The 23,529-nt window shown below is 47.6% G+C and overlaps 1 protein-coding gene across 1 annotated transcript in view; it reads right to left on the reverse strand.

The window, feature by feature from the left end:
- The window catches only part of PDIA3 (protein disulfide isomerase family A member 3), a 1,140,556-nt gene that overhangs the window by 756,083 nt on the left and 360,944 nt on the right, over positions 1–23,529 (reverse strand). Inside the window, exon 5 of the mRNA XM_044077721.1 lies at positions 2,418–2,547. Coding sequence (XP_043933656.1) covers positions 2,418–2,547 — 130 coding nt within the window. The remainder of the gene's footprint in view (positions 1–2,417; positions 2,548–23,529) is intronic.

Raw genomic sequence — 23,529 nt, forward strand, 5'->3', positions numbered from 1 at the left:
TTTTCTGTAAATCATCTAACAGGTAATCCTGACATTGAAACCTATGAAAGAGACAACTGAGAGCTCTCAGATATAGTGGAGGTGTAAACCTTCTTCCCCCATCTCTCCAATGACCTAGCTTCCCTGTTGGAAGGCAAAGGATTTTTGGAGGTGGTAGCTGAAACCCCCTTCGGTCCCTGTGAAATTGTTTCTAAATCAACAGCATGGGCCCTAAAGAAATGGGAATGTGTTTCTGGGACCCTATAATATCTGTCAGGCTTGGAGCCGGAGGAAGAGTATCAGGGGTAACAGAGTCAGAATATAGATCATCCAAAGCATCAAGCACAGGAGGTATAGCTAAGGGCCTGTGTTGGGGCTTTTTAAGGAAGGTTCGAAGGCACTTTCTGGAATCAGAATATTCCTGGCCTTGCCACTTAAAATGTTCCCTCATGGAATGCAGAACTTCCCCAAAAGAAATATCCTCAGGAGGGGAGGCCAAAGGGATGGAGTCCTCTGCATCTGAGTCCTCATAGGTCTGGAAGGGCTCTTCCTGGCTATCGGGAGTGAACAGAGTCCTCAGAGTCTTCATCTGAAGGGAGAGGGTCTGAGGGTTCAACCCTGGGCCTCTTATCAGGAGGAGGCTGGGATCCTCTCAGGATGGGCCTGGGAACCTCTGATCATAGAAATTAAGTCTGCGGCCATAGTCATGATTTGTGTTTCAGGAGTAGGCCGAGGTAAGGCTTTAGCAGTAAGGTGCTTGGTCTTGCTGGCTGCCTTAGCACGTGTGTAGGCCTTGATAGACATGGGAGGCCTAGCAGCAACACGTGCAGGAGTGACCTTATCCACAGCAATGTCGAAGAATACAGGAGCTGACCGACCGGCACTTGCGAACTGCTTCTGCTTCGGGCACCGCGTGGCAAGAAAGACTGAAGATGGTGTCGGCTGATGCTTATGTACTCCAGCTGCTCGACGTCTGAGAGAAATGCGACATCAGCCGACGTCAAACCCAGACTTTGGAATCCGGCCGACCGAGGGCTGCCTGAGGCAGGACAACCCATATGTTATGACTGCAGTTGCATTCTTGAAGGACATCAGGCAGAAATTGGAGAGTCATTGAGAATATTTGGACTGAGATGCAAGCTTAAAATTTCCCGTCTCAGAAGTGGAAGCCTGCCAACGCTTAGACCTTTGAGGGGTAGCCACCTGTCCCCTAGAAGATTTGTAACCTAGTCCTAGAACGGTTCTGTCTGCTGCTATCAGGAAACTTCCAACACTTAGAAGGATAATTCCTGCTAAAGCGAGGAGGTTGAACTTGCAGAAAGTCCTTTCAACCTTTTCTGACATTCGTTAAGGCAAGAAAAGAGGATCCCCAATGGGGTACTTGGCTGTAGTGGATTTAAAACTTTGTAGTCGGAAACCAAACAAGGTAAACTGCCAAGAATTGCTTCTGGCTCCGAGGCAAGGAAGACTGAGGAAGTGAAGTCGGCTGCCTCATTTTGTATCGGACATCCTGACGTCCTTTACAAAAGACAGCAGATGTCATTTACTTACCTTTGGTATTCTGGATAATCAAGGGCTACCGGGAGCCAGATAACCCATTGGTTAGGACTGCAACAGTGAAACATGATCAACTGGACTCAAGTCCACAACTCTGGACCATAACAGATCAAGAGTTCCTGCTAACCGGGGATGATCTCTGCAAAGCCATTCAAAAAGCTGACAGAAATGTCTTCAGTCTTCCAAACACAGCAGCAGGTTATGAAACTCCAACACATCCAGTGGTCCTGCCAGAAGCCTCCCCCATTACATCTGGTGCAGAAATAGACATTTTAGCAATCCCCAAAACGTCAGACTAAGAGGACACAGGAACTTTTACAGACAAAAAAAAAATCTAAACTATCAAAAATCAGCAAAAAAAAAGTAACTAGTCATGAATGACAAGTTAATGCACATCAAGGTGTCCACAGCCATGAGTATCTAGTCTAATACTAGAAATCTTGGGGGGGGGGGGGAAGAAATATGGAATGCTGACTGCATTCCCTGCAGTCAATACTTTTCCATAAACTGTGGGACTCGCTAAAAAGTTTTAGATGCAATGAACTACTTTTCTGACGTGTTCTAAATAGAAAAGTGCAGCGCTTGTTAAAAGGAGGCTTGAAAAAGTGCTAGCTAGCCAACTGAAGACCATCCTGCATGAAGCACGCTATCATAACATTAAACGCAAGTTCACTACATCAATTTTTAAAGAGAATTCATTCTCAAACACTGCATACATACCACATGAATTCTAGAAAAAGCAACCACTGCAAGATGACCACATTCTGAAGCAACTTAAGAGCTTAGATGCAGCATCACTGTTCCTTACTCTTTTCCCCTCCAATACACTAATTGAAGGGAAGGATGCCCTAACACATACCTCCCTATCAATCAATACTTACGCATTATCTATGGAGTACTTCTCCAAGAGCTCAGGAGCATTTGTGTGGCCAAATCTGTAACTCTCTCTCAAAGCACTTGCTGTCCTCAGGAAATCTGCTTGATCAGAGCTGCTAGCATCACTGAAAAAACCTATAAAAGAAAAAACAAAAAAATGAAGCAACCAGTATAAACATACAAAACACACAAGTCAGCATATCATTTCAAACAAATCCCGTAATAAATTTAAATGGGCATCTGGAGTGCTGGTCGACCAAAGGCAATATGACAATTTTACAAGCTCCAACCACAAATGACACCTACTACTTTAAGTTGTGCAAAGGGATGAAGCCTTGCCTACAGCAAAGATGCGCTAGTGACAGGCACTGGAGAAACTTTATAGGGCACGCACGAGTGAAAAGGCACCATCACAAAAGGAACAGTAGGACACTACAAGTGCACATCAAGGACTAGGAAAGATATTAACAAAAACTCTGATGGCTACGTGAAAGACTCGCATCCTGTGATCAGCTCACACCCTGTGGGAAAGTTGATTAATCTGTAGCCAGAGGCCTTAAGGCAGACAGGCAGCAGGTAAAGGGACCGCACGTCCCAACACATGCATGACCACACCTTCCCTTAAAGATTAAAAAACAAATGGGCAGCAACTGAAAGTTCAGAGAAATCGCATACAAAATGGCTGCTACAAGGACCTCTGCAGGTTAACTGTTAGAACATTTGACATTCTCAATTTTGCATAACTTTTAGTTATGTACTCACCATAACTTCAGATGTTTGGGATCCATCTCGCCTACATTCTGACTGATGGGTTCGGAGCCGATCCCTCGTCTCCGACTCGGCACGCTTATGCCAAAGAGCGAAGTCTCTTATTGGCTGAGCTTACTATATCCCAGGATGCACCACTACCAGTCCCCCAGATCTAGTTTGTCCGCATACATGCACACATGCACGCCCTGCTTATATAACATCGTCAGATGAAACAAGATAAAACAGTAGAACTCAAAACCGTTCAATCTCTTCTGATCTCCAAGGCAGGGGAAGGAGGGTGGGTTAGAATGTAGTAGATGGATCCCAAACATCTGAAGTAATGGTGAGTACATAACTAAAAGATGTTATGTGATCCTATCTCGCCTACATTCTGACTGATGGGACAGCGTCCCTAGCACCTGAATCCTGGGTGGCTCACTGGAAAACACTCCTGAGTACCGTGGAACCAAATGATGCTCGCCCTTTAGATGCCACATCCAATTTATAGTGGGAAATGAAAGTGTGCGGATTGGACCAAGTAGCCGCAGCACAAATCTCCGATATAGCGAGCTTGGAATGAAAAGCTATAGAAGTCGCCACAGCTCTGGTAGAGTGAGCTTTGATAGATGTTGTAAGCTGCTTATTCGAAGAAGAATAAGCCTGAGTTATACAATCTAATCCATTTGGAGATAGTAGCTTTTGTGATGGTTTTACCCAATTTATTGTCTGAGAAGGACACAAACAGCTGGTCTGACTTACGACATTGCTGAGTCCTGTCCAAATAGAAGCGCAATTGCCTGTGAACATCCAATTTATGGAGAGTGTATTCTGCTTCATTGGAGAATTTTGGGAAGAAAACTGGTAGCTCTAGAGATTGTTGGAGACAGAGATTAGAACAGACCTTTGGGACAAAGGATGGATTAGGCCTAAGTGATACTCTATCCTTGTGGAAAATCAAGTACGGTGGTTTAATAGACAGGGCTTGAAGCTCTGAAACTCTTCTTGCAGAAGTAATTGCAACTAAGGCAGTTTTCCAAGACAGATATTTTAACTCACATGTAGCAGCCGGTTCAAAAGGGGAAGATGTTAATGCACGAAGCACCAAATCAAGATCCCACGGAGGCGCAGGATGAAAAACTGGGGGTCTTAACAGGCAAGCACCTTTAATGAAAGTTTTGCATAGTCTGCTGCTCATCAATGGAGGATCCATGGATTCGTGGAATTTAGAGATAGCCGCTAGTTGGACTTTAATAGTAGAGACAGAAGATCCTTGATTAAACAGGGATGTTAAGAATTTCAAAATCTCTGGGATTGGAGCAGTGATAGGGTCTAAGCCCTTGAGTTGAGCCCAGATAGCAAACCTCTTCCACTTACTGAGATACAATTTCTTAGTGGTGGGTTTGTGGGCTGAAGATAAAATGTGAATAACTTCCGGGTCTAATGTGTGACTTCTGACTAAAGTCGGAAGTGGAGGAGCCAAGCTGTCAACTTCAAGGAGTGAAGGGACTGATGCTGTCGTCCCGACTGATGAATTAACAGATCCGGAGTTAGGTCTAAAGTCCACGGATCGTCCACCGCATGTTTCTTCAGGTAGGGAAACCATACCTGACGAGGCCAGTATGGGGCAATCAGTATCATTGTGGACCCCAATTGAGAAGCTTTTTGAATGACTTTGGAGAGAAGTGGAATCGGAGGAAAGGCATAAAGTAGCCCTGTTGGCCAAGGTTGTGCTAGAGCATCCACAGCTGCTTCTCCCTGATGTGGAGTCAAGGAGAAGAACCTTTTGCACTTCGTGTTTAGTGGTGTTGCAAATAGGTCGCAGCACGGCGTCCCCCATCTCCTGAAAACCTGAGCTGCTACTGTTTTGTTTAGGGACCACTCGTGAGGAGAGAGAATTGTTCTGCTTAATCTGTCTGCCAATATATTTGATTTCCCCGGAATGTGGGTCGCTACCAAGAAACGGCTGGTAGCTACAGCCCATTCCCACACCCTCATGGCCTCTCTGCAAAGGGGTAAGATCTGGTCCCTCCTTGTTTGTTTAGATACCAGACCACTGACATGTTGTCTGTGTGGATGGCGATTATGCCCTGAGGGAGAAACCTGTGTAAGGCCTGTAGGGACAGAAGTACAGCCCTCATCTCCAATACATTGATGTGGAGAAGAGTTTAGTCTGGAAGCCAGGAGCCCTGAACTAACCTGCCCAGACAATGCCCCCCCCACCCTGTCTGGGAGGCATCTGTCGTCAGGGTGACCACTGGAGAGGGAATAACAAAAGGACTTCCTTGATTTAGATTGGATGTCTGAAGCCACCAGCGAAGGTCCCGTTTGCATGTTTCTGTAATCATAATGGGATGATTGAGGGGAAGGTCCTGAAAGGACCATTGAGTTGACAATAGCCACTGAAGAATCCTCATGTGCAATCTTGCCAGAGGAACTAGAAGAACCGTGGCAGACATCGAACCTAAAACTTGTAGGACCATCCTGGCTGGGGCTTTGGATCTTGAAATCAGGGCTTGAACCTGGCCTTGTAAAGTTTGGATCCTTTCGGTCGGAAGAAAAACGCGCATCAATCTTGAGTCTATCTCTGCTCCTATGAATCTTATGCGCTGAGAGGGCAGCAAGACAGACTTTGACCAATTGAATGCAATTCCCAGGGTAGCACCCAGGGAGATGGTGGCTTTGAGGTTGTCCATTAGTAGATGCCTGGTGGTGGCAGTCAGGAGCCAGTCGTCCAGATAGGGAAACACTTGGAATCCAAGACCCCTCAGGTGAGCAGTCACTACTGCCAAACACTTGGTGAACACCCTGGGGGCTGTGGTGAGACCAAAGGGCAGTGCACAAAATTGGAAATGACTGTCTCCCAGGCTGAAGCGCAGCTACCTCCTGGACGCCTGATGTATCGGTATGTGATAACAGGCGTCCTTGAGGTCTATGGAGCACATCCAAACATCCTTCTCCAACAATGGGAGAATGGATTGTAACGTGACCATTCGGAATTTGGATTTCGTGACGGATTGGTTTAGTCTGCTGAGATCCAAAATTGGTCTCAGGTCCCCTGTCTTTTTTGGCACTAAAAAGAACCTAGAGTAATTTCCGGATCCGATCTGGTCTGTGGGGACCGGTTGGATGACTCCTTTTTCTAGCAGCTTTAAAGCTTCTGCGGCTGCAATTTCCCTTTGACTGGGTGGTGGGTCCGGGATTTTTGGACGGTGGGGTGAGCATGTGAATGGGATGGTGTAACCTCCGGCAATGATCCGAAGCACCCATCTGTCCTGAGTGATTGACTCCCAGGCTTTTAGGTGCTTGGCAAAACGGCACCCGACTGGCTCCGGAGCAGCACAGCCGGGCAATCCCTCACGAGGTGTGGGAGGCTGAAGAGCCACAAAAGGACTCGCGGTCTCCAGAATTGCGGGGCCCTCTGCTGCCTCTGGGACGGCGTCTCCCAGAAAAATTTCCCCGTCCTCTGCCTCTGGAAGGGGAATCTTCCTGCTGTTGAGGAAAAAACTTACGTGATTTACGGAACCACATCTTCCCTCCTCCTTTAGCCTTGGGATAAGGCCGAAAGGGAGTGGAATAACGGGCACCTATGGCAGATAAAGTTTTTCCCTCTTATCACAGCGGGTAAGGGTGTCTTTAACCTTAGGTCCAAACAAAGAGGACCCATCAAAGGGAGCGTCGGCGAAGGAAGACTTGAAGGCCTCCGCAAACTGACACAAGCGGAGCCAGGCTTGTCTCCGTAGAGCCACGCCTGTGCCTGCCGCTCTACCCGCCCCTTCGGCCGCATATGAAATGAGCCTCATGGACGAGTTAGAAATTGACGTAAGGATAGCCAACTGAGAGCTAACCGACTGGGCTAGCTGCTCAGGTAGGTTACCCGAGAGGGAATCTGACAGCTCCTTGACCAGATCCCTCTGAAGCCTGGTAAAATGTGCCAAATAATTCAGAGACCTTAAAGTAAAGGCCGCTGAAGTCAGGGTGCGCTTCCGCACCTGTCCATGCTCCTAGACTCCTTATTAGGAGGATGGACGGACGTTGAAGCCTCTGCCACGTCCTGTTGTGTAGCAGATGCCACCACCATGGCATCTACAGCCACGCCTTTAGTGAGGAACTCCTTCTAGGGTGGGGCAGACAAAAATTTATTAGGACGAGAAGGGACTGGTTCCACGGTATCTGGATGTTCCCACGCCCTTCGACAAACTAAATCCAGGAGCTCATCGAAGGGCGGAGACACCCAGGAGGCGGAGGGCTGAGCCCCGAAGGCCTTGAGGAGCACTGACTCATCAGCAGAGGGGGGTTTGGATATCCAGCCGCCTCGTTGTTTGAGGATCTCTAAGATGTCTGCAAATGAGACATCATCCGAGGACGACTTCGGGGACCCCTCCGCATCATCAAGATCAGTGTCCGATGTAATAGACTCGGGGGAGTCCACGTGCTTCCTCTTGCACGATCTCTTCCTTGGGGGTTCCTCTGAAGACAACTCCAAAGAACCCTCAGGAGGAGGGGAACCCCCAATGGGGGTAACCTCAGGCCCAGGGGCTCCGCTGCCTACGGACAGGGGAACTGCCAAAGACCCAGTCTCCATGCCCAGGGAAGGTGCCGGTAAAGCCGGAGAAATGGCCGAAGACTTGGCCAAGGCACTCCTCATAGCTCTGAAAGCCGGACCCCCAGAATCCTGGGAGTGACCGGTCTCGAGCCATGATAGCAGACGGAAGTCCCGCAGCAAGCACCGAGAGGGAGGCTCGGAACCGATAGCATAGGTCCCGAAACATCACCCCGGGTCCAGCCGAAGAAGTCCGTGTACCAAACTCGGACCCGAAGGCCCGGGTTGGAGTAAGGGTCGGAGCCGACCCTAAGATCTCCACCGGCTCCAACAGCACCTGCTCCGACGGAGCCGAAGCGGTCGGAGGAGGAATAGCAATGGGATGGGCATGGGCTATCGGCTCCGAAGCCAACTGGGTCGGAGCCGAAACAAATTTTTGAAAGACTGGGGACTGGAACAGTCTTTGGAGCACCCTGTCTATCCGAATCCGACATCCTCGATGTCTTAGAGGATACTGAACGGGTTCGAGATGGCCTCTCCAACGGCCCCAAAAAGCTAAGGGACCGGCTCCGAGGCGACTCGATGACTATCGGCGCCGAAGGAATACCCACACTAGTTTCCATCGGTGCCGAGGAGGACTTCGGCGCCGAGGAGGAAGTGTCTGAGCGGGCAACCCTTGTCGGCTCCGAGACCAGTGGAGCCGATGAAGGTGACCTGCCTCTCGATGCCCCAGCCATCGGCTCCGAAGCCAGAGGAGTCGAGACTGGTGGCATCGAGGCAGACCGTTCCGCCCTCGGCTCCGAAGTCCTTGGAGCCGAAGGAGAAGCCTGCCTATGTCTTTTGGCGGCCGGATCCGATGGACTGGTAGGAGCAGACGCCTTTTTCTTTTTAGCTGGAGAAGGAGAGGATGCTAAAGCTTCTTCAAAGGAGGGTTTTATTAAGCCTTTAAGAATGAGTTTGTTTTTCCTCTCCTGGAGGACCCGAGGAAAAAGCGTGACACACGCTGCATGACTCTTGTAAATGTTTTGCACCCAAACAATAAACACAGAGAGAGTGGTCATCTGTGATTGACATTTTAAAATTACATTTGGTGCATTTTTTAAAGCCCGAAGGCCTAGGATTTTGAGACATTATGACCAATAATGCAGTAATTCTCTGACAGCAAGAACACTATCCTAATTTGACTAGACTTAACTGACTCTACAAAAATCAGTTTACAACTGCCGATTTAAACAATCCGGTACAACAATAAACTCAAGGGGATCTGAAACCCCAAAGGTTTGAGAGGGGTTGACTGACCGGGAAAGGCCCTACAGATGGAGGCCTGAAATCAGAAACCAACGCCCAATCACACTACAAGTTTTCACAAAAAAAACTCCAATCACTACACAAAGTACAGAGTAGCCGTTAAAACAGCTTTTTATGATAGGAACAGCAAATTTCTGACAGAAAAAAGTAAGTAAAATACTACTCAGCTCAGCCAGCTCGAGACCACGTCTTCGCTAGTTAGCGGCAAACGAGATCTGGGGGACTGGTAGTGGTGCATCCTGGGATATAGTAAGCTCAGCCAATAAGAGACTTCGCTCTTTGGCATAAGCGTGCCGAGTCGGAGCTGAGGGATCGGCTCCGAACCCATCAGTCAGAATGTAGGCGAGATAGGATCACAACATCTTTTAGTTATGTACTTACCATAACTTTAGATGTTTGGGATCTGTCTCGCCTACATTCAGTACTGATGGCTCCGACTCGGCACGCTATGCTATAGAGTGAAGCCTCTTATTGGCTGAGCTATTTCTTATCCCAGGATGCACCACCACTAATCCCCCAGATCTTGTTTGTCCGCATTCATGCACACATACACAACTTGTTTATATAACATTGCCAGATGCATCAAGATGAAACAGGATTCGGGCCTTCAGATATCCTCTGATCTCCAAGGAAGGGGGAAGGAGGGTGAATTATTAGGAATGTAGGCGAGATGGATCCCAAACATCTAAAGTTATGGTAAGTACATAACTAAAAGATGTTATGTGATCCTATCTCACCTACATTCAGTACTGATGGGACAGCGTCCCTAGCACCTAAATCCTGGGTGGCTCACTGGAAAACACTCCTGAGCACTGTGGAACCAAATGAAGCTAGTCCTCTAGATGCCACATCCAATCTGTAGTGGGAAATGAAAGTGTGCGGGGAGGACCACGTAGCCGCAGCACAAATGTCACTAATGGCAAGCTTAGAATGGAATGCTATTGAAGTAGCCATAGCCATTGTAGAATGAGCCTTGACAGAGGTCGTAGGCTCTTTATTAGAAAAGGAATAAGCTTGAGTAATACAGTCCCTGATCCATTTGGCAATAGTGACCTTTGTGACGGCTTTGCCCAATTTATTGTCCGAAAAGGATACAAACAATTGATCTGTTTTCCTTGTTTGTTTGGTCCTATCTAAATAAAAACGCAATTGCCTGTGGACATCTAATGTGTGGAATATGTATTCCGCTTTGTTAGAATACTTCGGAAAGACTGGAAGTTCTAATGACTGTTGTAGGCGGAAACTGGAACAAACTTTAGGGACAAAGGATGGATTTGGCCTGAGAGATGCTCTATCTTTATGAAAAACCAAGTACGGAGGTTTTACAGACAAAGCTTGAAGTTCTGAAACCCTTCTGGCAGAAGTAATCGCCACCAAAAAGGCAGTTTTCCACGATAGAAATTTTAAATCACATGTTGCTGCCGGTTCGAAGGGGGAGGAAGTTAAGGCACGTAACACCACATCGAGATCCCATGGAGGAGCAGGATGAGAAATCGGAGGTCTTAAAAGCGCAGCACCTTTCAAGAAGGTCTTACACAATCTGTTGCTCATTAAAGGTGGGTTTATAGATTCGTGAAAATTGGAAATAGCTGCCAATTGAACCTTGATGGTAGAGACTGAAGAGCCTTGATTGAAAAGGGAAGTTAGAAATTTCAGTACTTCTGATACGGGAATAGTGATGGGATCCAGACCCCGGAGTTGAGCCCAAATAGCAAATCTCTTCCATTTGCTAGAGTACAATTTCTTTGTAGCAGACTTATGGGCAGAGGATAAACTGTGTACAACTTCCGGATCCAAGGTATGATTCCTGACTATAGTCGGAAGAGGAGGAGCCAAGCAGTCAATTTTAAGGTGTGTAGGGACTGGTGGAATAGTCCCGACTGATGAACCAATAGGTCTGGGATCTGATCCAGGAACCATGGACCTTCCAGTGCATATTTCCGAAGATAGGGGAACCATACCTGACGAGGCCAGTAAGGAGCAACTAAGATCATTTTGCTCCCCAAGAGAGACGCCTTTTGGATCACCCTGGGAAGGAGAGGAACTGGGGGAAAAGCATATAGCAAGCCGGTGGGCCACGGATGAGCTAGTGCGTCCATAGGGCTCTCCCCCGGAGCCGGGGTGAGGGAGAAGAACTTTTTGCACTTCGCATTCAGCGGAGTCGCGAAGAGGTCGCAACAAGGAACTCCCCATTTGCTGAAAATCTGATTTGCAACCGTAATGTTCAGAGACCACTCGTGTGGAGAGGATCGTTCTGCTCAGTCTGTCGGCTATCACATTGGACTTGCCCGGGATATGAGTCGCCACTAGAAAACGTTTGGTCGACACTGCCCATTCCCAAACTCTCATGGCCTCTCTGCAAAGGGGGTAGGATCTGGTCCCTCCCTGCTTGTTCAGGTACCAGACAACTGACATGTTGGAGTGAACGGCAATTACGCCCCGAAGGAGGTAATCGTGAAGGGCTTGTAGAGACAGAAGCACCGCCCTCATTTCTAAGATGTTGATATGAAGTAAGGTCTCCTCCGAATGCCATTTGCCTTGGACTGACCTGCCCAGGGAATGCCCCCCCAACCCCATCTGGGAGGCGTCCGTAGTCAAAGTGGCCACAGGAGGAGGTGGAACAAAGGGTCGTCCCTGATCCAGATTGGAGGGCACCAGCCACCAGCGAAGGTCCCGTTTGCAGGTTTCCGTGATCCATATGAGGTGACAGAGGGAGATCCTGAAAGGACCACTGAGTTGAGAGAAGCCACTGGAGAATTCTCATGTGCAACCTTTGCTAGGGGAACTAGAAGAACCGTGGCGGACATAGAACCCAATAGCTGCAGGACCAGTCTGGCTGGGGCTTTGGATCTGTGAAGTAAGGCTCTAACTTGAGCCTGTATGGTTTGTATCCTTTCTGTAGGTAGATAGACTCAAACCTAATGTGGGTCTATCTCCACTCTGATGAATCTTATGCGTTGAGATGGCAGCAACACAGACTTTGGCCAATTGAAGGTGATTCCAAGGGAAGTGCCCAGTGATATTGTGGCTTGTAGGCTCCGCAATAGTAGATGCTTGGAGGTGGCAGTTAGGAGCCAGTCGTCTAGATACGGAAACACCTGGAATCCTAGACTTCTCAGGTGAGCAGTCACGACCGACAAACATTTGGTGAACACCCTGGGGGCTGTGGTGAGACCAAAGGGCAGCACGCGGAACTGAAAATGACTGTCTACTAGGCTGAAGCGCAGATGTCTCCTGGACGCTTGTTGTACCATGATGTGGTAATAAGCGTCCCTGAGATCTATGGAGCACATCCAAACACCCTTCTCCAGCAGTGGGAGAATGGATTGTAGGGTGACCATTTGGAACTTTTACTGAACGGTTTAGAATGCCGAGATCCAAAATGGGCCTCAAGTCCCCGGTCTTTTTTGGCACCAAAAAGAATCTTAAGTCCCTAATCCGATCTGGTCTGCGGGGACCGGTTGGATGACTCCTTTTTGCAGCAGCTTTGAAACTTCTGAGGCTGCAGTTTCCCCGTTGACTGGGTGGCGGGTCCGGGATTTTTTTGGACTGTGAGGGGGAGTGTGTGAAAAGGGGATGGCATAACCTCCGGCGATAATTCGAAGCACCCATCAGTCCTGAATGATACCTTCCCAGGCCTTTAGGTGCCTCGAAAAACGACCCCCGACTGGCTCCGGAGCTGCACAGACGGGCAATCCCTCAGGGACTGTGAATGGCTGAAGAGCCACGAAAGGACTGTCTCCAGTGTTGCGGGGGCCTCTGCCGCCTCTGGGACGGCGTCTTCCAGAAGAATTTCCCCCTCCCCTGCCTCTAGAAGGGGGATTGTCCTGCTGTGAGGGGTAAGACTTCTGAGATCTACGGAACCACATTTTCCCTCCTCTTTTAGCCTTGGGGTAAGGCCGAAAGGGAGTGGAAAATCGTGCCCCTACGGCAGTCAAAGTCTTACCTTCTTGCTCGCAGCGGGTCAGTGTGTCCTTTACCTTGGGTCCAAACAAAGAAGACCCATCAAAGGGGGCGTCGGCAAAGGAAGACTTAAAGGCCTCCGCAAAATGACACAGGTGGAGCCAGGCTTGCCTCTGTAGAGCAATGCCTGTACCCGCCGCTCTACTCGCCCCTTCGGCCGCATAAGAAATGAGCCTCATGGACGAGTTTGATATGGACGACAGTGTAGCCAGCTGAGAGCCTACCGTCTGGGCCAGCTGCTCAGGCAGGTTACCCAAGAGGGTATCTGAAAGTTCTTTAATCAGATCCCTCTGAAATCCGGTAAAGTGCGTGAGATAGTTCAGGGACCTTAAAGTAAAGGCCGCTGAACTTGGGGTGCGCTTACCGTACCGATCCATGCTCCTAGACTCCTTATTAGGAGGATGGACGGACGTCGAAGCCTCTGCTACATCTTGCTGGGTAGCAGATGCCACCACCAAGGCATCTACAGCCACACCTTTCGTCAAAAACTCCTTTTCCGGGGGTGCTGACAGGAACTTATTTGGATGAGCAGGCACCGGTTCCACAGAGTCTGGGTGTTCCCACGCCCTTCGACAGATCAAATCTAGGAGCTCGAAGGGCGGAGACACCCAGGAGGCAGAGGGCTGAGCCCTGAAGGCCTTAAGGAACAGACTCATCAGCAGAAGGGGGTTTGGATTGCCAGCCGCCTCGTTGTTTAAGGGCTTCCAGGATGTCTGCAAAGGAGACATCATCTGAGGACGACTTAGGGGACCCCTCTGCATCAAGATCAGTGTCTGATGTGAGAGACTGATCGGGGGAGTCAACGTGCTTCCTCTTGCACGATCTTTTCCTGGGGGGTTCCTCAAAGAAGCTTCAGAGGGACCTCCAGGAGGGGGAGAACCCCAGTGGGGGTAACCTCAGGCCCCGGGGCTCCGCTGTCTAAGGACAGGGGGACTGCCAAAGACCCAGTCTCAGTATGCAGGGAAGGAGCTGGGGAGACCATGGAGGTAGCCAAAGAAGATTTGGCTAATGCACTCCTCATGGCCCTGAAGGCAGGACCACCAGAATCCCGGGAAGGTCCCACCTCCGTGGCCACAACGGTAGACTGCACCCCCGCAGCAGACGCACCGAGGGGAAGGCTTGGGACCGAAAACATCAGTCCCGAAGCGTCCCCCCGGGGCAGACAGAGGAAGTCCGTGTACCGAACTCAGACTCGAGAGCCGGAGTTGGAGTAAGGGTAAGGGTCTGGCCCGACCCGAAAACCTCCATCGGCTCCACCAGCGCCGGCTCCAACGGTGCAGAGGCTGTTGGAGGAGGAACCATAACAGGGTGGACCATCGGCTCCGAAGCCGAATGGGCTGGAGCCGAAACTAATTTTTGAAACACCGGAGACTGGAAAAGTCTTAGGAGCACCCTGTCGATGTCCGAATCAGACATCTTGGGAGGATCTAGATGACACAGATCGGGTCCGAACAGACTTCATCGGTTCCATAGGACTAGGGGACCGGCTCCGAATGGATTCGATTACTATCGGTTCCGAGGGAGATCCCAAAACAATTTCCCTCGGTGCCGATGAAGACTTCGGCGCCGAAAGGGAAGAGTGAGCCGGCAACCCTCATCGGCTCCAAAATCAGTGGAGCCGATGAAGGTGACCCACCTCTCGATGCCCCAGTCCTCTGCTCCGAAACCAGAGGGATCGAGACTGGAGGCATTGAGGCAGACCGTTCCACCCTCGGCTCCGAAGTCCGTGGAGCCGATGGAGAAGCCTGCCTCGGTTTTTTTGCAGTCTGTTCCGACAGACTGGTCGGAGCCGACGCTTTTTTCTTTTTGGTAGGAGAGGAAGAGGAAGATAAGGCCTCCTCGAAGGAAGGTTTAATCAGCCCTTTTAATATTAATTTATTCTTCCTCTCTTGGAGGACTCTCGAAGAAAAGGCGTGACACACGCTACAGGACTCCTGTAGGTGCTTGGCGCCTAAACAATATACGCACAAGGAGTGGTAGTCGGTTATCGACATTTTGTAACCACACCTCGCGCACTTTTTAAACCCAGAGGGTCTATGTTCCTTAGACATGCTGACTTAACAGTTCACTAAGAAACTAGTCAAAGAAGCTGGTCAGTAAAGATTTTACCACAGAGATAAACGGAAAACCAATTTTTTTTTTTACACAAGACAGTACACTACACAAGATACAATGTCAAGACCAAAAATCACTGAAAAGGAGGGTCAAGACCCTCTAACTTAAGCAGGTACTTTACCTCTTAAAAAAAAAAAAAAAAAAAAACAAAGACGCTAGATAAGAATAGGGGAAGGCCCCTCTAACTTAAACGGGAAACCTTCCCTTAACTCAAAAGGCAATTTTCTCAACAAAAAATTATCAAAACCACTCGTACAACAATAGCTGTTAAAACAGCTTTTGGGGTAAATTTAGCAAAATTCCTGACAGGAAAGTTGAAGAAAACAGTACTTGGCTCAGCCAAGTTTGAGACCACGTCCTAGCTTGTAAGCGGCAAACGAGATCTGGGGGATTAGTGGTGGTGCATCCGGGATAAGAAATAGCTCAGCCACTAACAGGCTTCGCTCTATAGCATAGCGTGCAGAGTCGGAGCCGAGGGATCGGCTCAGAGCCCATCAGTACTGAATGTAGGCGAGATAGGATCACATAACATTGAAAAGTCTCTCTCACTTTGGGGTCACCACTCTTCCTTCTGGCATACACTCACTCTTCAGTTTAGCCCTAATGCACTATGCAGTTACAACTCAGATAAAAAATTATTCACTTGCTTGACTTGCAAAAACAGTTAATCTCCTGCTGCTGTACAATGGAGGTGGTAGTCAAGGAAAAGGGTTGTAAAGAAGCACCTACTGAAGAAGGGTCTCAAAGATGGCATATGAAAAGGAGCACTTTTCAGTCACATCTAACTGTAAAGGCTCTTTGCAGTTGATTAACTGTCGAGTAGTGTGTCACAACACAAAATTAAACCTTCCCAATAAGGCTGAAATAAAGTAGAGAGAGGACTCAAATTACTGTAAAATTAAGCCCAAGCCCTAGAATCACAACCCAAGCAAGGAAGGTTGATAAAGGGGCGAATCACCAATGCAACAGCTGTATTACACCACTTACACTTTAATAAAAAAAGGACATTGGAATTAGACACTACTTGTGGACTGGCCCTTGATAGCAATATTTACTAGTGGGCATTTAGATGTCTGGTGGCAAAAGAGTTTGGCAATCCACAGGACAGGTTCTGCTTGGACACAGAATCACTCTTTATACCAAGGAAGAAGCATGCAGCTGATCTGCACAAGATGACTTAAGCACCCTCTTAAAGCAGAACTTTAACAGATGATGCAAATCAAGGGCACAAAGGGGTCCATATCCCCTGAATTCTACTTTTCCCAAAGACTTGAGAACTTTTTGAAAGAAAACAAGTTTGTCTTGGAGGAACCTGTACTCTAGGTTCTTTACAAGAGTCAGTAGCTCCAAGATCAAGCAAGAGAGACTGACATCAGAAGAGTATCTTCCCAAACTTCACAGGCACAATAACCAGTAGGGTGGACAAGCTTGAAAGTCATGAAGTTAAAAGTACTAAGAAAAATTCTTCCAAGGTAGATGAAAATGCAATCATCCCAAACAGGAGCTCCTTGACCTGAACTGGGATATATTTTAGCACCACAAGGCATTAAAACTAGAAAAACTGTTCATTACCCCCCGTGTAGAATATCAGCTACTACATGGTAAATGAGCTATGAGCAAACTGATTTTTTTTCCGCAAACAACTGAATCACAGAACACAGTAAGAAAAGTGCATCTCCTGTTATAAAATGTGCAACATACCAACTCCTCCTATGCTCTGCAAACCAAAACAGCATTATTTAAGGATCCCCTACTTCTGTATGGAGATGAGGATAAATCTGCAGAGTCCCAATTCTCAAATGACCAAACAGGGGAAAGTACAGTTTTGTACCTACCATAAATGTAGATGTCTGAATAGGAATGCATCTGCAGTCCTTACAAATGGGTTGTCCTGTCATCAGGCAGCCCTTCAGTCGGCCGGATTCCAAAGTCTGGGTCTGGCCTCGGCTGGTGTTGCACTTCACCCGACGTCATAGCTGCAGCTTTTCGGGTATAAAGGCATCAGCCGACGCCATTTTCCTCAGTGTTTCTTGCCCCAGATGCCAGTTGCCCTCTTGGATAGCTAAATTTTGGATAAATGCCAATGTTTCCAAATAATAGAGAGCAAACACAAAAAATAAGCATGTATGTACATATATACAAACAAATACACCATAATAGATCCCCCCCAGCTAGCTATTAGATGGGCAAATACCCTAGGAATACCTCAGAGGGGAAGGAGGGTGGGTAATCCTGACTGCAGATGCATTCCTATTCGGACATCTACATTTATGGTAGGTACAAAACTGTACTATGTCCTTCAAGGATGCATCTGCAGTCCTTACAAATGGGTAGAATACCATAGCCAAACTAGGGGAGGAGGAAGAATAAATTATGGTGTTGTTAGGATCCCTTGCAAAACAGCAGTGGCAAATCCTGCTCGGGATCTAGAGTATAAGGGTAAGTTATAATGCTTGGCAAATGTATGCACGGAGGTCCAAGTAGCAGCCTCTATAATGTCCTTGGTAGCCACTCCTCGTAAGAAAGCTGTGGTAGTGGCTGTAGCCCTTGTAGAATGAGGCCTGATGTTCTCTGGAGTTTGCTTTCCATGGTAGGAGTAACAAAATCTGATGCAATTTCCTATCCACTTGGAGATTGTCTGTTTTGAAATTGCTTTTCCTTCCTGTTGCATATGCTACCAGAAGCTGATCAGTTTTTCTATTGACCTTGGTTCTGTCCAGGTAGTAGCGCAACTGTCTATGTACATCCAGAGTATGCAACAGTCTTTCCCCCCTGTTGTGGGTTGGGGAAGAAAGTAGGTAGGTGGATGGCCTGGTTTAAAAACACTCTGGATACCACCTTAGGCATAAATGTAGGATTTGTTCTCATGGACACTGTCTTGATGGAAGATCAGGAAGGGTTGTACTGCCATTAAAGCCTGTAGTTCAGAAACCCTTCTTGCTGAGGTGATTGCCAGCAGGAAAGCAGTCTTCCAGGATAGGTATTGCAGTTCTGCTGTTGCTGCTGGTTCGAAAGGAGGAAGTGTCAATTTTTCTAGCACAAAGTTCAAGTCCCATGCTGGCAATGGTGGTTTCCTAGGAGGTTTTACATTTTTAATTCCTCTCAGAAACTGTCTGAGCAGAGGATGCGAGAAGACAGGGGAATCGAAGCTGTATTCTGCCGAAATAGCTGATGCATGTATCTTGGAGGAATAGGACAGGCCTGTATGGAAGAGCTCTGCCAAGTATTCCAGGATGTTGGCTATGTTTACCATTGACGCATCTTTTCCCTTTTCAGTACTCCAAATGAGAAATATTTTCCATTTTCCTGCATAATTTCTTCTTGTTGAAGGTCTGCGGGCCTCAAGGATAATGTCTTTAACCCTTTGTGATAAATTTGGGTTAGTTGCTCTTATGTAATGTTCCAGGCAGTCAGCTGCAGAGTTTTCAGGTTTGGATGCAGGGTGTTGTAGCCGTTCTGTGTTAACAGCAATGGGTTCAGGGGTAGTGTCCACATTTGTTTCCGAGACATGCTCCTCAGTAATAGATACCAATGTTGTCTTGGCCAGTCTGGAGCTATCAGAATGATCCTTGGACGTTCCTCTGATTTTTAATAGCACCTTGTGAATCAAAGGAAGGGGTGGGAATGCATATGCTGTCAGGCTTTTCCAACTGAAGGATAGAGTCCACCTTCCAAGCAAGTTGGTGGTACGTCCTTGTGCAGAATTTGAGCTGGTGATATGAGAGGGGATGCAAATAAGTCTATTTGTGGTAGCTCCCATTTCCTTGTGATGGCCTTGAAGATGTCCGGGTGTAGCATCCATTCGTGGGCATCCGTGGTAGTTCTGCTTAATATGTCTGCTAGGATGTTTTCTTTTCCCGGTACAAAAATTGCTTGCAACTGAATGTTGTAGCTCAGAGCCATATTCCATAGGTCCAGTGCCATCCGGCATAGAGGATATGAATGTGTGCCTCCCTGTTTGTTGATGTACCACATGACTGTGGTGTTGTCTGTCCTCATCAACTGCCCTTCTTGGAGGAATGGTATGAAATTCTGGATTGCCAGTTTTACTGCCAGCATTTCCTTTAGATTTATGTGCAGGTGCAGCTTATCTTGAGTCCATAGGCCTTGTATGCACTTGTCCAGCATGTGGGCCCCTCAACCGAGGTCTGAGGCGTCCGTTGTGATGGTTTGGCTTGGTTGAATGCTGTAAAAGGGCAAACCTGTGTTTGACTGACATGCCTGAGCCCACCATAGGAACTCTTGTTTCAGGCATGGGATTAGTGGTATTTTGGTTTCTAGGCTGTGCCTGTGTTGAGACCATAAATTCTTCAGGTACCACTGTAGCCTTCTCATATGCAGTCAGGCATGAGGGACCAGAATTATGCAGGATGCCATGAAGCCCAGGGCTTGTAGTACCTTTCTTGCTGTTAGTTGGTTCTGCTTTGTTAATGCCAAGAAGTAGAGGAAGTTGTTCTTGTTTTTCTGCAGTTAGGAATGCCATCTGCTTTGTTGTGTCCAATTCTGCACCTAAGAAGGTTATTCTTTGGGATGGTGTCAGCCTTGACTTTTTTATATTGACTGTATATCCCAGGGCTTGCAGCAAGTAAATGACTCTTTGTAAGTCTTCTGCTAGTTTGTTTTTGTTGTCCGCTTGTATCAGGCAGTCGTCCAGGTATGGATAAATTTGGATTCCCTGAAGCCTGCAATGAGTGATTACTGATGCCAGGCATTTCGTGAACACTCTGGGCGCAGTAGATAAGCCAAAGGGCAATGCTGAGAATTGATAATGCTCTGATCCTGCAAGAAATCTGAGGTATCTTCTGCAATTTGGTCGTATGGGGACGTGCAGATATGCCTCCTTGAGATCTAGAGTCACCAGCCAAGACTCCTTGCCCAGCATGGGAAGAAGTTGCTGTAGGGTCAGCATTTTGAATTTTGGAACAATGATGTATGTGTTTAAAGCGGACAGGTCGAGAATAGGCCTCCAATTTTTCTCTTTTCTTGGTACCAGGAAGAGTCTGGAGTAAAATCCCTTTCCTTGTTCCATAGATGGTACCTTTTCCACAGCTCTCATTCTTGTTAATTGAGCTATTTGTTTTAGAGCTTCTGTCTTTTGGTTTGGTGGTAGGTTTGGCATTCCTCTTTTTCCTGGTAAAGTATGGAAATGAAACCTGTAACCTTGGTCTATAGTTTGCAAAATCCACTTGTCCCTTGTGATGCAGTGCCAGTTTTTTGAAAATAAGGCTAGCTTTTCGCCTAAGGGTGCTGCTATCTGTTCCCTGGTAGGCGGTGCCAGAGCCAAGTCACTGTGATTGTCCTGTTGCAGTGGTAGTAGTTGCTTCTGTGCCTTGCTGGTTGATGTCCTTCATGGATGCATCTGCAGTCATAACTGGGTTGTCCTGTCGTCAGGCAGCCCTTCAGTCGGCCGGATTCCAAAGTCCGGGTCCGGCTTCGGCTGATGTCGCACTTCACCCGACGTCATCTCTGTTGGTCTTCGGGTATAAAAGCATCAGCCGACGCCATTTTCCTCAGTCTTTCTTGCCGTGTGGCTCAAGCAGAAGCTGTTCGCAAGTGCCGGTCGGTCGGATCCAGAGATTACTTCTACCGAATACTACTTCGAAGACTTCTAAAGCTAAGTACCCCGTTGGGGACTCTTTCTTGCCTCAGCCGATGTCAGAAAAAGTTAATTGTTTAACCTGTGGGAAACAAATACCTCAAAGATTTCCACTCTTATTGTCTGCCTTGTTTAGGCCCAGCCCACTACGTAGCAGCCTGTTCGGCCTGTGCTTCTTTCAACCGACGAACGCTTAGGCGGTCGGAGTTTGCAGAACAGTTTTTCGGTTCTGATTTTGCGTACATTATGCCGTCGGATCCTCCGACTACCCAATCTGCCAAAAAACGCAAAGATAAAGACAGACACTCGCGGTCCGCGGTTTCGCCGAAACCATGGTTAAGCAAATCTGAGTGTCTCGGTTTCGGCGAAACCGAGAAAACTGATCAAAGTACAGCTGAATCTATCTCTACAACTGAGGCCCCTGCTACCACTCTTGAATCGGCCTCAGAAATTTTATCCACTACGGTGGTTGCCACTGACTTATCAGGCACCATTCCCTTGGATGTCTCTACCCCAGCACGTGGTGCTGCTAGGCCTCCAGCAGCCATGTCCATTAAGGCCTTCGCCAGGGCTAAAGCAGCCATGACTACTAAAACAGTGCCTGTTAAACCCCCTACAACCAGGCCCTCCTCTAGTTCTCAAATGCTTACTCTGGCAGAAGATTTAATTTCATTAGAGGATCTCAATCTCACCCAGACAGGGCCTCTCAGCCCCCAGAGAAGAGACCTAGGGCAGAGCCCCCTGAGCCAGTGCCCTCTGATGATTCTGCCGATGAATCAGACATAACTGACCAGCCAGAGGCTCCTTTCTCCAATTTTGAAGACTCTGATGCTGAAGATTCCATTCCAGCTGCTTCCCCACCAGAAGAATTCTCCTTTTGGGAAACCTTACATGCCATGCGAGAGCAGTTCCAATGGCAGCAACAGGATTTTTCAGACTCCAGAAAAAGACTTAGGACCTTTCTGCACCTTCCACAGCACAGGCCCTTAGCTATACCTCCTGTTCTCTCTGTGGTGGATGATGCTTTCAATGATGTCTGCTCCGCACCAGATTCTTTACCCCCAGCCCCTGCCAAACCAGACAGATTTTACAGGGTGCCAGATACTCATCACCACCTTTACAAGGCCCCACTTGCAGACCCCGAAACTATATCCCAGGGTCCCAAGGCAGTAGCAGCGACCACAGCTAAAACCCTATTCCTTCTGAAAGGGAAGCAAGGTCATTACACAGATGGGGCAAAAGGTCTACACTTCAGCTACTCTCTCAGCTAGAGCTTTAAACTGTCAGTTTCACATGATACAATACCAAGAGTTTATGCTTGATCAGTTAACTAAAAGCTAACCACTGATGAATCTCTTGATAAGAAATATGTATTAGAAATGGTAAATAACATACAACAGGTTAGTAACCATTCCTTAAAATGTGGCTATGATGCACTGGAGGCTTCATTTAGATCAGCCATGACTGGCACAGTGATAAGAAGGCATGCATGGCTAAAGGAGCAAGCTTTACCGGATCATGTTAAAGCTAAGTTGCTAGATGCTCCTATGGATAAGACAAGTTTGTTTGGTACACCTGCCCAGCAGGTTATGAAGAAAATGGAAGAAAAGGCAAAATCTGTTCAAACGGTTAAAGATTTCTTGCAGGTTCAACCCCCAAGGTTTAGCAGGAACTGGCCTGCCAAAAATTGGTCCTTTCCTGACTCCACAAGATCTCAAAGGGGCAGGAATAGACGTTCCAGAGGCAGAAACCAATCCAGAGGAGGTGCCTACAGAGGACGACAGTGGCAAGGTAACAACAGAGGCACAGATACAACCACTGCCACTACATCAACACAACCAGTGACTTAACCCTAAATCCGCCTACCAGGGAACAAATAGCAGCTCCTCTAGGCGGAAAGTTAACCTTATTTTCAAAGAACTGGCACTATATAACAAAAGACAAGTGGATTTTACAAACCATAGATCAAGGTTACCGGTTCCACTTCCACACTTTACCAGTCAAAAGAGGAATGCCAAATCTACCTCCAAATCAAAAAACAGAGGCTCTACAACAGATAATGCAGTTAGCAAACATGAGAGCTGTGGAAAGAGTGCCAACAGCAGAGCAAGGAAAGGGGTTCTACTCCAGACTATTCCTAGTTCCAAGAAAGGAAAAAGTTGGAGACCAATTCTCGACCTGTCCACCTTAAATACATACATCATTGTCCCAAAATTCAAAATGCTGACCCTACAGCAACTTCTTCCCATGCTGGGCAAGGAGTGTTGGCTGGTAACTCTAGATCTCAAGGAGGCATACCTGCACGTCCCCATTCGACCAATCTGCAGAAGATACCTCAGATTTCTTGCAGGATCAGAGCACTATCAATTCTCAGCATTGCCCTTTGGCTTATCTACTGCCAGAGTATTCACAAAATGCCTGGCATCAGTAATCGCCCATTGCAGACTACAGGGAATTCAAATTTACCCATACCTGGACGACTGCCTGCTACAAGGGGACAACAAAAGCAAGCTGACAACAGATTTACAAAGGGTCATTTACTTGCTACAAGCACTGGGATACACAGTCAATTTACAAAAGTCAAGGCTGATACCATCCCAAACAAGGACATTCTTGGGCGAATTGGACACAGTAAAACAAATGGCATTCCTAACTACAGAAAACAAAAGAACTCCCTCTTTACTTCTTGGCACTAACAAAACTGAACAAGTTAACAGCAAGAAAAGTACTGCAGGCCTTGGGCTTCATGGCATCATGCATAATCTTGGTCCCACTTGCCAGACTACATATGAGAAAACTACAGTGGTACCTAAAGAATTTATGGTCCCAACACAGACACAGCCTA

Source organism: Protopterus annectens, chromosome 7.part0, assembly GCF_019279795.1.
Source record: "Protopterus annectens isolate FY-2018-M chromosome 7.part0, PAN1.0, whole genome shotgun sequence".
Lineage (NCBI taxonomy): Eukaryota > Metazoa > Chordata > Ceratodontiformes > Protopteridae > Protopterus > Protopterus annectens.